The sequence below is a fragment of the Varroa destructor genome, unplaced genomic scaffold (genome assembly GCF_002443255.2).
Source record: "Varroa destructor unplaced genomic scaffold, Vdes_3.0 BEIS01000007.1, whole genome shotgun sequence".
NCBI classification, from domain to species: domain Eukaryota; kingdom Metazoa; phylum Arthropoda; class Arachnida; order Mesostigmata; family Varroidae; genus Varroa; species Varroa destructor.
In genome coordinates, this window is record NW_019211460.1 from 20,468,364 (window position 1) to 20,483,191 (window position 14,828).

At 41.8% G+C, this 14,828-nt stretch overlaps 1 protein-coding gene across 1 annotated transcript in view; it reads left to right on the forward strand.

Moving 5' to 3' along the window:
- Positions 1–14,828, forward strand: part of LOC111253986 (neuroligin-4, Y-linked-like) — a 42,703-nt gene that overhangs the window by 15,135 nt on the left and 12,740 nt on the right. Inside the window, exons 2-3 of the mRNA XM_022814342.2 lie at positions 8,176–8,325; positions 14,415–14,600. Of these exons, the coding sequence (XP_022670077.1) occupies positions 8,176–8,325; positions 14,415–14,600 (336 nt within the window). The remainder of the gene's footprint in view (positions 1–8,175; positions 8,326–14,414; positions 14,601–14,828) is intronic.

A 14,828-nucleotide genomic window follows, 5' to 3' on the forward strand; every position in this document is an offset into this window, starting at 1 on the left:
TGTACACACGGCTTTCTGATACGTTCGCATCGTTGACTGCGTCGTAGGTGTCTTACCCGCATATACGTCGCCAAACCATCGAGCCTATAGACATATGTAAAAATATGAACGATTACTCTATGCGCCGGCTTGAAGGACCGGTCACCATCTCCCTGGAGCTATTTTTGCTTTATTTAATGGTAAGGCTACGCGAACATTAGTGCCAGCGCTTAGGGTGACATCTTTTTCATCCCCAGCAAACATCCTTTGTTATGTATGGTTGCCCATAGAACGTTATATGCTGCAGTCGACTGGTACCTTAGCTACCTAGATAAAACTCGGCTTTCAGTTACCGATCATCAGAGACGAAGGCATCAAAGCAAGCTAGTTGTTCTTCGCTTACAAATACAATCCTTCTTCCTTCGATAGGGATACTAATCTTCGAGATTTATCACAGAAATAACATCTCTACACTGAGATGCTCATACACGAGCCTTGTTCTGCTCAACTAGAGTGTTGGTCACCGCTGCCGTAGTGGGTTACAGACCCATTGAATGGTTATCGCCAAAGGAAGGCAATAAGCTCTGTGATGTTGTCCCACTGTTATCCACTGGATGAGTGGGTACTACAGCAAATACTTTTAATCTATGTCACGAGTCTGTGGATGTCGCTGGGTTGCTGGTCGATTTAATCGTCGATAGAGTCGACCTATGTGTACGCATGGTTCGTTTCAGCAGTATTGTCACTTATGTTTTAATTACGAAGGTTCGGCGCGGGTTTTCAGAGTTCGAGACCTAAAGGTAGGTAGAGGCAGGAGGAGATCGACAGAATGACGAGCGATTTCGACGACAGGTTTTGGGTCTACTATAATAGTGATGGTCTTCACGAAATTTTCGCTTGACGCTTGATCTCACGTTGTTTAAAACCCACGACGCCTCGAATGTTACAGCATGTGCGAAAGACAGCAAGTTTGATGGCTCTGGCAGAGAGCGCGAAAAAGCTGCGATCTGCTGAAATAAAACATGACTAGTATGCTATTTATGGAAAAAAGAAGATGAGATAAAATGCGCGAACTAGAGACAGGTGCGGAGATAATAAACGAAATCAGCGTCAACGTTGCATAGAAAACACGATGAAAGACAACACATTCGATATATCTACACACAGGCAGCAAAAAAAAAGAGGTACTCGATGAATTCCTGTCTGTTGCAACAGGAAAATTCAGAAATTGCGACCTTAATTTTTAACGTCAAGAATACATTTTTTCAGAGAGTTTTTAACCCTTTTTTTTCGATGGCTGTTGGTGGCAAGAAATTTTGATGCAACGAAAAAACCGCGTGCTTGACGAAGCATTTGAAACAATGTAGAAACATCTATTTCACTATACGAGATCTACTTGGATCTGTTTCATTTTCTATTACATCCGTGTACATACGTTAACACATGTGTGTGGTATGGATAAAATGGTGCTTACGAAACAGAAGAATAATACCGATTAACACACAAATAACAAATCATCGAACATGTGTTTGTATTATTAACTTGAATACTTATTTTGAAATGTTATATACAGACTCTCCTGTGAAAACAAGTTACGATTATTTGTCTGTTTTTATTGTATGATATCAATGTCGAAATTCATCTACTATTGCCTCATTCAGACTTATGACGTATTTTCGATTCTATTTATAAGAAATTTTACGGAACCAATTCCGCAAGTTTCAACATATGTTTATGTGCTAACTTGAGCATGAATGTTATATACGATTCATAGAAGCGAAAATTGAGGTCTGCTCTTTGCACGAATCGACACTACTTGATATCAACGCCAAGAATCCTTCGCATCAGGCTCCGTAACGCGTAAACGATCTAAATGACTTGATTGTACCCTCGTATCTTCCCTTTTATTGCATCACGCTCAGTTAGACGTTTTTTTACTTTACACAAATAGATATACAGCTTCGAATAGCTTGTCAAGGCAAAGTATTAGGGCGGACGAAGAAAAGCGCACGAACGCGCTAGACGCTTTGAAATAGAGGAAACATCAAAGAGCTAAACAGGCTCATAAGGGAACCTTAGCTAGAAGTCCCTTGTGCCATCCTTGTTGGATACTACAACTATCACAATTTTTTCTACCCGCATCGACAATCACGGGGTTTGGGCGCCTTTTTGTCTTCGCTTGATCTAAACGAAGCTTCGTGCTCGCATCAGTAGCGTGCTTCGTGGAACTGGCAGTGGCGGGTGCAGCGTTGTTCAGTTGATTATTTCGTTCATTCGGCTACGAGAAAAACTGTAGATAGACGAGAATAGTAGTATATGCTAGACACCCAGCCTACGTTGCTTATAGAGCACAGAAGGTGACTGTAGGAAAAAGAGGCCAATGCTCACGAGGCCGGTACAGGGAGCGGTGGCCGCCTCCAGGGAAAAATGGCTGCATTGCCAAGAGGGCTGGGCCACAGCAGCGACACGCCTCAGGAAAAATTAGAACTCACAGTTAGCATCAATAACGGTACTGCTATGGAGCATGATAGAGGGTTGACTATATTAACTCTAGCGTATCCTGTATATACTTACGACAAGAGGCACACAATAAGTCGCTTGGTTGGAAGGCTGTCGCCAACCTTTCGTCGATTGCGTCGCTCTAGCGACACGCTGTCCTTAACAGCTTCTTGAGCATTTCGTTAGTCTGACAAACGTCCAAAAAGCCAAATGGCAATTAAGCTGGGTGTGTTAGTAGCAAGGATGGAGAAAGATTGCTTCACGTAAATTAAACGCGCGCTCATATACGCCTGTTAGCTTTGCAGTTGTACGGAATTGGTTAGATACAGCCCGATGTAAGTACCGGATGTACTATACCATGGGTTGCTTGCATTTAATTATTGACTAAAGAAATGAAATGGATCGAGTTAGCCGTTGGATGATATCTCAGCGAAGCTTGGAATTCTGGTTGGCGATCAGTTTCCGTCGAATAGACTTCTGTGTTTCGAGTTTTATGTCCATTAAGCATTCCATCAGACGGCTGGTCCACAGCACGACACGAGGTGTGTCTATGCCCAGGTTCGAACCTAGCTCACAACGTGTTCCGATGACTAGGAGACAATTAGGTTACTCATCCCATCCAGTAGACCTGAAGTGGTGTGACCGACCATTAGCCCACTTCTATATGACGCGCGTGGGTCGAAAATTGACCTCGTTCAAGGTAGCCATTATCATCTGTAGTAAGCGTCTGCGGAAGGACTAGTCTCTAGAAATACTTGTCGTGTCGAAATATTATCATACTTGGTTCCGAAGACGAGAATTTTGTATGTTTTCTAATCTTCTACGAGTACACTAAATGGTCTTCAGAAAATATCTCTGATGCAGGATATTTTTCCGAAACACACTTGTGCTGGCAAGTGGGATGGCACAGAAGTCGTCATCGAAGATATAGACGTGCCGGTTTGACACGATCTGCCGGAGGGGGGAGTATGAAATAACGAAATGCTGGCGTTTAAGGATATCGCTGTGAAGCTTAATCTTAATATGATGATTCAGTAATTTTAATGGTCAGGTGTTTCAACTAAAGGCACATTACTATTAGAAATACATAAAGTTGCAGATTTGTCAGGTCAACATCTGAAAGAGTCATATAAAAAGGAAATTGAGGTAATGACATTTAATGATAAACGATTACTTTGTGCGCTGATTATATAATAGCATATAATATATTTAGCTCAATAATAATTATGCTCATAAAAAATGTCTTTATTTACCCATATTTGTATATACACTCTACCTTATACAGCAATATCCACACGCTGATATTAACGTCCATCTTAAAATTCCTAGATGGCAAATGGTTGTTTTTACCTGCTTCTTTTTGCTGCAGGCAGCGGTAAGGCACAAGCAAATTTTAGAAAGATTTTAAGGTTTGGGCCGTGGACTATACTCAACTAAAGTAGAATTTGACCGATTTGCGCATGCCGCACAGAGGAATGCTTGGCTGAAATCGTAGAAATCAAGCCATTCAGGTCCTTTGATATGAGTAACTTTAGGCATTTGGTTATGGTGTAGGACAACAAGTCAAGTCAGAAAATAAAGGGTTGCATAACTTGTGCATTGAGGCTGCAGGGACTGGGTTTGTGAGGAAAGCCGGTTATTGGGTAACTTAACTGTGGAGTAGTTTAGGAATTTATGCACTTTGAGAGTAAAGGTGACCATAGGCGACTATACCAGCGGCATTCATCCTAAATTCCATAAACTTGTAACTGAAACCGTAATCAATGTAAAATCGTAAAAATGAACGTAAAAAATATGATCGAATTACGCGTACATAAGAGCAAACCTAAAGGTTTCACTACGTTTTATAACAACACATGTACTATTCCGTAATAACAATCGGTGTAACAAAACACTTCGGTTACGCGGTTCACATACTTATCGTCTTCTAATATTCGCCTTATATGTAAAAGTTATTCGTTTTCGATCTAGTTGGAAAATTATTATCAGTTTATATTGAAAGTCCAATATGCCACAAAAAGATAGCCTTAGCAAAGATTTTAAACACTAAACTTTCCGTTAATCGATGGTTTTGAACAAGCCCTGTCATAAACGGTTCCTCTACGAATCAAAATGGGTACCTTTTTATATCGTAGCCAAACCTGTAGGAAACGCAGCTTTTATAAGCAGCCAAATTTCTATTTGTAGGACGCACAACGATAGTCAAAATCCAGGCGGTGGCAATGACGCGAATGCTAGTTTTTTTGAATAGCCGTTTTAGAAGCGCACCAACTTCTACATGGCAGAACAGGCATAACCCGTATTTAATGGGGACATCCAAGAACCAAGCGTAAATAAATCAAGCGATCAATCATGGTAATGAAGATCAATAAAACTAGGACATACCGCTTGGCTACGTAGCCCCACAAAGCATTAAAGTACGGTTATGGTACGTCCTCGTCCTAAATGATCGTGAATGAAGACATTCATTCACATGCACACTCTAGCGCATTTCACAAGGGGGCACCAATAATATTCGTACATCCGCCCGCTACCGAATGTCTCCAAGTGTTATTCTTTAAAAAAGAAATCGGCATTTTATGTATTTGATCTTTTGCCTGCCAGTCTCTCGATCGTATAGAAGAAAATGGGGGTGTACGGTATAAAGACTATGTTCGTAAGATTCGTTGGGGGATCTAGCTAGTGTTGCATGCAGTCACTGCGTAAGCTACTGCCGCTATCGTTACCTTCTCAATACCCCATGTTCTTTTTCTGTTGGACGGTAATTTGACCTGGATCGCCATCTAACCCAGCACATCGTCTCGTTATGACGGCGGCGACAAAGTCAGCTTGGCCCAATAAGCCAACGAAATGCGCAGACAAAAGTTGGCTTTTTCTCATAGCCTTCGTTTCTCCAAGTGAAATGGTCTACAGGCTGGTTAGGTCTTCGAATGGCAAGCGGAGGCGCAGGTTTTGATGCCCCGCTCCGGTGACCTGCACCAGAAAAGAGAAAAAGTACCTACCCCGTTCCTGTTTCTGTGTGCGTACGCCTGTCGCTCTTAAGAGTCAACCAGAAGAAACAGAAGTGACACGATGCGCAGCCGTGCGCCTGTTGCGTGGTGCTATATCGGCCGCTTCAGGATCTTGCCAGCTTTGACCTTGCTTTTCTGCCATCTAAGGCTGCCTCATCTGCCTCTAAATGGCAAAAAAGGAACTGAGTCTGTCAGGAACCCATTCTATTCGGTTAGATATTTGACTTCCATAGTGGTCGGTCGATACGTATTCTACAATATGTATGCGCGATGTGTGAATGTGTGTGTGTGTGTGTGTGTGAGTGGGTGGCTGTCTGCGTGGGTGTATGTTCCTAAGGCCAATCAATTGACGTGATGATAGACCTCTGTCCTCTGACGTTGCTCGGACGCTGCAAAGAGAAGGAAAGAAGAAACGTTGCTTTTTCCTTCTTTCTACTCGACTGACCTGAACCGACGACCCATCACCGAATCGACTATCTATGCTATCGTAGGATTGCTCTTTCGGACAGAGCGAAGTCGCTGATCGCTGCAGTCAGGGTTGGTCTAGACCATGGCGTCGTCGACGCCATCTCACATGGGCTCCGACCATGTGACTCTGCTCCATGCGTTCGAGATGAGCCTTTCTGAATTGGCAAGTAAGCGTCGGCTTCCCAAAGAATCATACGAAAGACTTTGGAAACCTCAACCAAGAGCAATACTCAAGAAACCAGCAGCGGATAATTCCTGCTAGTGTCTCTCGAAACAGGCACATTTGCAGATATAGTTGGCGGAAACGCAGATCAGGCATATAGGCTGCCTGGTCTGGCTGGCTGACTGGCTGTTATGAAATATAAATCAAGTGGGAGATGTTCTCGAGTTTCCCAGTCCCATCGGAAATCAACGTTGTTTGAAGTATAGACTAGCCAAGTTCGGCGTATATTGACACGACATATCTCAGATGAAAACTTGCATTGGAAGCACCATTCCAACAGATACCTTACAATTTCTGAATCTAAGGAAAATGTCAATATACGCCTTTGCGAATAGTTTCGACGATCTATCTACTTGTTTATTTGGCAGTTCGTAAAACTGGACAATGGTATGTTATAATATTGTGGATGTTCAAGATAACGATGTATTTTATTAACTTCTACAGTAATTCGGACGGCTAGGTTTTCGGTTGCTAAATCGGAGGCTGTTAATTCTAATCCGGGGGGACCCGTGGCCATGCCTCGCTTTAAGCTCACAGGTCTGTTATCAGGAGCTATTTAAATTTTTATACTTCCTTTAACGCAAATCTGGTCATATGTTAAATAGTTTTCCTGGAGTTTACAGCGTCAGATTATGATGGGCTACGCAAAGCAGTTTAGCAGTATGAAAAGTTTGAATAACGTTTCGCTTACACGGTCAAAATTTGGTAAATATTTACATTGAGTCCTTGGATATCCATAACGATAAGATGATTGGGCATTAGACGAGAGTAATGACTTTAGGGGCAAACATGTAGATTAGCTTTGAAAATTAGCATTTAGCGATTGAGTTTTTGTTTTTCGAAACTGAGAGCGTCTATCAAATAATGATCAAAGCGTAAAGAAAAGAGGCTTCTATCGAAACAACACTCACTTACTAGTGCAAAGGCTTAGTGAGCTAAAATTGGTAAGTTGAAGACCATAAGAGAGGTGACTACATTACAACAACTAACAAATTATTGAACTCACGCTAATTTTTGAGTAAAACAAAAAAAAAAAAAAAGAAATTTACAATGCTCCCCCTAGCGGCCATATATAGAATCTCACGAAACACATAGGAAAGATGGAGGAAAATAAATGTAAAGCAAAAATTATTTCTTGACGAATTGAGACCATGACGCATAAAAACTCGTGTACTGTAGTCTAAGGTAAATATGAGCAACTAATATTACCAGCGAACGATATGGAAGCATAGATGAGATCTGGATCAGCCTGTGCCGCTTAGTAGAAAAGAATCAAGACGATGTCGAGCAAAACAAAAAGTATATATGCTGAATAGATTCGGGCATCCTTGTAGTTCCATTGAGTATCAGAGTTCATTGTTTGTACTAGATATTACTGGAAATAGAAAAACTAATCGCGACATTTCAATTACGTCTTGAGTTGAGGAAGCCAGAGTGGGGCAATGGGTACGTCGCCCATTCATAAGGCTTCAGATAATAGCAATCATAAGCACACAGCTATTGGGAAACTCCCAGAGCGCTAGCTTTAATGTGTAAATAATAAAGGGGAGTATGATATTAAAGTATAGTTGTTTTACATTAAAAAATGCAACTAACTAGTCAACACTTGTTACTCATTGTTGTCAGGCGGTAATCAAACAATACATGCGCAACAATTTGATATAATACGCACGATGTAAGTACATATATATATATATATATAATTGGGTTTTGTTATTGAGCTTTATGTTGTTGGATAGGGTCATATGACGGTACAGAAAGCACTTGAGATCAAAGGCTTATGGCTTAGGTTTTCTTAAGACTCAACATCGAGTCACTGTCTTTTAGAAAAGTTTCGAAGAATTCTTTTTGATTCGCCTTAGCGTGCTCTATAATTCCTGGAGGCTTAATAACATTATAAAGGCCAGTCAATGATAAACATTGTATTAAACTCTGGCTTTATTTAGGCACGAGTTGTTATCAAGCCTGATCACCATGTGTGGTTCTCTCTTGTAGTTGGTCGAGAGCCGATTCGGCTTCCAGTTATGGTTTTTATCCATGGAGAATCCTATGAGTGGAACTCCGGCAATTCATACGACGGCAGTGTCCTCGCGAGTCACGGAAACGTCGTAGTCATCACCCTGAATTACCGACTGGGCATATTTGGTAAGTACCTAACGTCAAAACAATACCCAATGTTAGGTAATGTTAAACAATTTGTACTGGCAGTACTAGTGCTAATACTATTATTAATCTAATAGACCACATTCTATAGATCTTTATATATAGAATTATCTAAAGAGTTTGCGCAATGTATAATAGTGAAAAATTAATGATTATCTAGAAAATGTCAGCTGCTTGAGGAGCATAGCCATAATGCACGGTTTTGTATACGATCAAATGAGACGCCGGTGTGCATTGAGGTCAAGCTGAGGACATACATTCAAATACCATTCCACGCTAGTGATGCAATTATGTGCCATACAATACTGTACGTTGTGGCTTATAAACAGCATTTTTGTAGCATATAAAGTTGAATTAGGAAATTCCATCTCAAGATACAACACTCCAGTATAAGATCTGTATCTAGCTCTCCTCCCTTAATAATGTACGTGTGAATGTAGCAATGCCTCATTTGTTTAAGACTGAATTGACTGTGGTGTGCATGTAAGAACGATCCTAGCACACGTACAACTTCATATGTGCTTTACAAATTAGTTAGTCTGTATAAATACTCTAATATAGTCGTTAACGACGAAATCTATTTTATCGTTGTTGCTATTGAGCGAGAAATTGAAATTGCTAGCGCTGATGTCAACGTATCCAATAATGCTCCTATGAGAACTCAAAGGCAGTCATCTAATGGAGGGGATAAATATGAACGCGTTAACAGCCGTTCGCTCGGCTATCGTTTTACCATTTCTTTTGTTTAGTGCCCTTGGTACCCTCTTGTTTATATATGCTAGCATTATAGACAGCAAGCAGAAGATAATCTTGCCTAGCAGCAGGAAAAGGTGAGATGCAAGTCCCTGGCCGAACATCCACTTTTGCTAGGTGTTTCGTAACCAGGAGTACACTGCATTTATTCAACGGCACGCACGTCCTTCTAACGTAGGACTGATAGAGTCCTAGACACTTGGCTTGGCCTAGACTGTGTCCTTGTCCAGTGTTACATGTTGTTCATGTATTTGCCCAGGACTCATTGTAAGTCGTCCTTGCTGACTATGACATCAGTGTCCCGACAGAACTCAGGACTGTTTTGGCGAGAGAGCGATCGATCCGTCGTCTCCGGGCTTCACTCCCGATGGACATGGGAGTGAGGCCCGGAGACGCTTGGGAAGCCTTTATGGGACAGAGCGGCAACGTGGTGTTAAGAAGATGAAACAAACCAAGCGAGAGTTGCGAACTGGAAGAAGGCTTGCAGCACTTAGTGCGGGCCATTCTTGTACATCATGGGCGGCGTGTGGAGTGCGTGTGAGCAAAGCGGAGTGCCGTTAAACGCGGCGCATACATTATCGCCCTTTACTTTTCTAGGAATAGTTTTTCTTCTTAGTATCGATTGGCCCGGCCAGACGAAGGGGTGGCAAAGTTAGACGTGGAAAAGTCTGAAGACCAAAGTTCATTTTGGAATTTATGCAAAGTAAGCTACGCACGATTACTTCAGCCTTCTGTTATCACCAGACCATGACGCTCCCTCATAGTTGTCCTCGATAACAATTGTCGGCAGCAGGCCTTGACTGCTAGACCTGGTGGTCTCTCATGATCGTTTGCCTGATGCTGCTTAAAATGTTGTTCGCTTGTCGAAGAACACGAAATACTGAGCAATGCAGGAAAGAAAGCACTCTAAGCACATCTTCACCATCAGGATACTTCACTCCCTAATAGCTTTTGTTCTAAGGTATATTTAATTCGGCTTTCTACTACGATCGTAATTGAAAAGCGTACTTTGCGAAACGTTAGTATTGCTGGACCTCGTTCCAGTTGTATAGCAGTCGTTGGTTTGTTAGCCGCAACAACGGATCGAATGGAAACGTGTACTCAATGAACGAATCTAGAAATACTTACCTGTCCTCTAAGTTGGCTGTGGTGTTCAGCTTTTGGGGCGGAGAGATCTAAAAGCTTTTGACATCGAAAGTGCTGAGCGCAGTCCTTCTTTGTGAACTAGGAAATTCGATCGTGAAGGTTATTCGTGTTTCTAAAAATAGGTAGAATTCGTGATTTAGGTTATACAAGTTTCGTAGCGAACTTTTCATCATAGCAGGAATAATAATTAACCGAATGATTGTACATTAGAGCCGTTCCCTTTGCTCGCGTCGGACTAAGAATATTGCGTAAGCATTCTGAATCTATCGTCTCTAAGACACTGCAGTTTTAATTCTAAGCAATCGTCATTATTTAGGGTCATCATAAAGACCGCAAACAGTTGATTCTGTATAATCAACGAAGATGAATGGATAGACCCCAAGCACTTGAGTATCCTATTGGTTTCATATTCTGAGAATATACAATACGTTCATGGGTTGGCGAATTTTCATCGTAAGAGGCGTAGCAAAGGCTGTTCTTGAAGGGTATCATTTTTGCAGGCGAGGAGTTGTGCGTACCCACAGGCCCTAATCTCATTAATGTACTTTGCATTTTAATGAAGCGCGAGTATCGAATGGACTCGAACTTTCATGTGCACTTGACGCACCCTGTGTGGGAATTCCCCTATCTGAAGGGGGGACGACTAGAGAGATACCTCGGTGAGAAAGTGTTACATCGATTCTTTGATTTCGGTGTTAAATATAATACCGTCCTAAACTCCATTAAAACATCCCTGTGCTAATTTACTATTCATTTTGATTGTGGTACAAGAGAAATATTTTCACGTGTTTATTATCGCTTGGTATTTCGAAGCGCTATGTGGCCGCAAAAGCCTCATGTCGATAGGAGAATGGTCTCCTGTCTTTCTCAACGCTAAAAAGCCCGATTGGACTTAACGCTAAAAACCGTCGTACTTCCTCTGCATGATCTCGGAATTAAACCTTGTGAGAAGGTCTCTATTGTCTGCTTTACAGAGTTGCCGTTAAATCGTTGCTTTCGCTCAACAACGATAGAATGCGGTAGTCTGCATACTGACAAGTGATTTGCCCTCCAGGAAAAATTGAGTTTTGCTGCTGTTTGTTTTTCTTCCTGCATTGGGCCAAGGCCAGAGTCGCAGTCCTACCGCAACATTCGTACCTTGCCTTAACAAATGAAGAGTACCCCATTCGTTGTTTACAAGTACAATCGTTACTACTATTCTTGTTCGTTTTTGTCTTTTGCTCTTGATCTCGCCGAGCCATTACGTGGCCTACTTTCTGATTGTGTTGGTTTCTCTGTCTGTGTCTTTACCAACGGAACGAAAATCGGTTTGTTAGTTAGTTGGCTGGGTGTAAGCAAATGCTTAAGACGGTAGGCGACATTCCATCTTCTAAACGTGAGGTCGTGTTTTTCTGCGGTGCAATTTCCATTCTTCTAACGAAAAAGCTCCTTCGTCCTTTTTTTCCTACGTGCACGCAACAGCTGTAGGATGAGGAAGGCTAAAGAAAACGGGAAACAAATACAACCCGCAGATACATTGACGCAAGAACGTTTTAAGCCAGTTCAAAGCCGACATAAACCGCTTAGGCCACCTCTTTACGAGTAAGACCACCGATTACTACAACTCCTAACCGCTTGCTTGCCTTTGCTTGTCATAAACCTACATGTATTGTCACGCTGCGAGTGCTGGGGTGTTGCTGGTTTATCCTATGATTCTTAATAGTAAGACGCAATGATACTCTGCAGCATCCTAATGTCATCTGCCTGTACTCTGCAGCTCCCCGGATCTTTTCCGATGGACGCCATGCCCTGACTCGCTTTAGTTGGTCTGGACCGCTGCGCGGTGTTTGCTTCATCCAAGGACAAGGCCGGCCTGCCATCGCCAATCCCAGCTCTTTCAGCTGACGCCAGCGTTCTCGTCGTTGCTTACCGTTAAAGCGTTGTCTGACGCAGGCTAGGCAGAAGTCCACGATTAACACGGCAAGGTTTTTAGCGCAGGCCCGGCATAGTCGACTGTGGCGCCAGCGAATGGCTTTCGCAGCCGCCTTGACAGCTTTTGTCGTCTGGTTTCCTAGCTGCATTTCATAGAAAGACTGGATGAAGGGAAACGTAGTGCGGTACTGTCCTTGCCAAAAGATGTAGTTGGCCTATTAAGGATGGTTACGACAGCAAAGAAAGCACTGTAACGGCAAATGGGAACTGACAGGGCCTGAACGCTCGGTCGACCGATTACTCATCGACCGATTAGGGTAGCTAGCCCGAGAATGTGCCCATTGTAGCATTTTCGGAGCAAGTAAGGCCATTGCTTCCCAATATTAGGCTCCAGTCGTCTGATGACCAAGCTACTGTAATGATGGTGTTCCTGGTCGAACGCAGTAATACAATTGCTAGCGTTCATACAGTGGCAGGAATTAGAATTCATATAGCATATGTGTTAGCAGTTGAATCTCTGAAGAAACATATTTAAATACAGATTAAGACGTTGATTCATCATCGCGCATTTTGTCGTAATAAACCAAGTATATATATATTACTTTGTAGGACGCCCATACATATTAGAAAGATATCTAAAGTGAGCTCCCTATAAGCAAGGGTTAATTCTTAGATCACCTTACTGGTGTCTCGTTAATAGGTACGTTCCAAATTTTCTAAGTATAGAACACAAATATCTGTGAAAATCCAACATCACCGTTCATGCTAATTTAGAACGGTGTCTCGTAAGTAGCATCGCTTCATACGCTACGTAGGACCGCTTTTTTTTTTTAATATAGCTAGATTTTAAAGCAGTCTACAAACCTCAGCTTCCATTGAATGGGCGACGACCATGGTTTACACTTACAAGAGATAGATTTCACTCGAGCAGACGGTGAGTCTCATAAGAATGGCAAACTTAAACCTGAGCGGCAGGTAACAGGTACTTGTACGCGCATTACCTTTGGAAGTATTACTTAAGGTGCATCGAAAGGCTGTCACAGGCCTTTTATACAGTGGCTCATAATATTGCAAAGACGTCAAAGTTAACCTGTTTTAGAAAACGTTCGACTTCGTAATTATTAAGGCTTAGCGTTGTGCCAACAGAATCTATTATACGTTCATGCAGTGCGCCGGTACATGCCTGAGGGCCAGTTTCCCGATTTGCCTACGTGCCTTCACAACGTCACGTTAAGAAATACTATTACTACGAAAAACTTTGCAATATATAAACGATCTATCTAAAGAGTATTGCGTCAGGCAGTATGTATACGGCGTAATTCGTTGAGCCGATTTTCGTTGCTAAGAAGTAACAAAGGTTTCTTTAGTAGAAAGAAAGAACGCTATAGGCTTCCGTAACTACAAACAGTAGCTAACGTAAACGTTACAACTATTTTATTTTTATATTACATTACATAAAATCACCTCATAGCCAAAGTCAGCGCGGTGATCTTTGAGTATAAATTTTTGGACTAGCTTGGCCTCTGAAAAATCCGCCCAACTGCTGTAGGCGTGAGCATTGCATCTAAAAGGTAAGGTCTCAATTAACCAACCTTCCAGGTATCGTTATGACATATCCGTTTGAGTAACCGCTTTGGCTAAGCATGAAGCAGTCAACCTTTAGAGCAGGTTCAGCCTTAGATGGACTCTCTGCCTTAGAGCCTGCTGTGATGATCGGGCCAACTATTAGGGCAGCTTTCGTAAACACAATACAAAACGACAAAGATGGCGTCTATCGTGGTTGATGGCCAGAGATGTCATCTTCATTAGCCAACAATTGCATTAGTTTGATTAAAGCATTACTGCCGTAACATTTCAGCTGTCTGTTGTAATACTTCATGTATATTATCTTCTAGAAACTATCGTATACGCCACAGTTTCAGTGGCGTTTTAACACTTTCAACAAATCGATAAGATAGAAGTATCATGTTAAAAGAAACCCTTTCCCATCGATTTTAGTCAATAGAATAATAGAAATAATGAATTTCATTTCTTGAATTTACTTTACATGTATGTATAGGAATTGTGGAAACATTATTCTGTCTAAGCTTCTTCATCATGCCAGGTACATTGTACGCAGTCTGATCTCATTTGGATAACGTTCACTTATGCTAATAATCGATAGCTGATAAATTATCCATAATTACAAGACAGCAATGTTCTCTTGCTACTTTCTCCTGTTTTTCCTTTTTTTTTTTTTTTTTTTTTGTATTGTTTTGTAGGCTTCTTACCACCAATGGAGAACGGGCGAGGTGGTAACAATGGTCTTTTGGACGTGGTCGCCGCTCTCCACTGGGTCGCAGGGAACGTTGCTGAGTTCGGAGGAGACGCTCGAAATGTGACCGTATTTGGACACGGACACGGGGCTGCCCTCGTAAACTTGCTCATGCTAACACCTATGGCCAGGGGTAAGTATTCCTCAGAGGTACGCGCTCCATGGCTACATATGTACATAATAATCCACTATGAAAAAGAATGTCAAGGTAGTGGGCAGCTAATTTGAAATTTTAAACTTAAACGGGCATGAAAGGCTTGAAATTATTTTGTCACAAATCTACCCATTGGCCATAACGCAAGAATTATGATTTTTAATGAGAACATTCTGCTAAAGGTTTGCGTTAGTAACGCACCTTTTA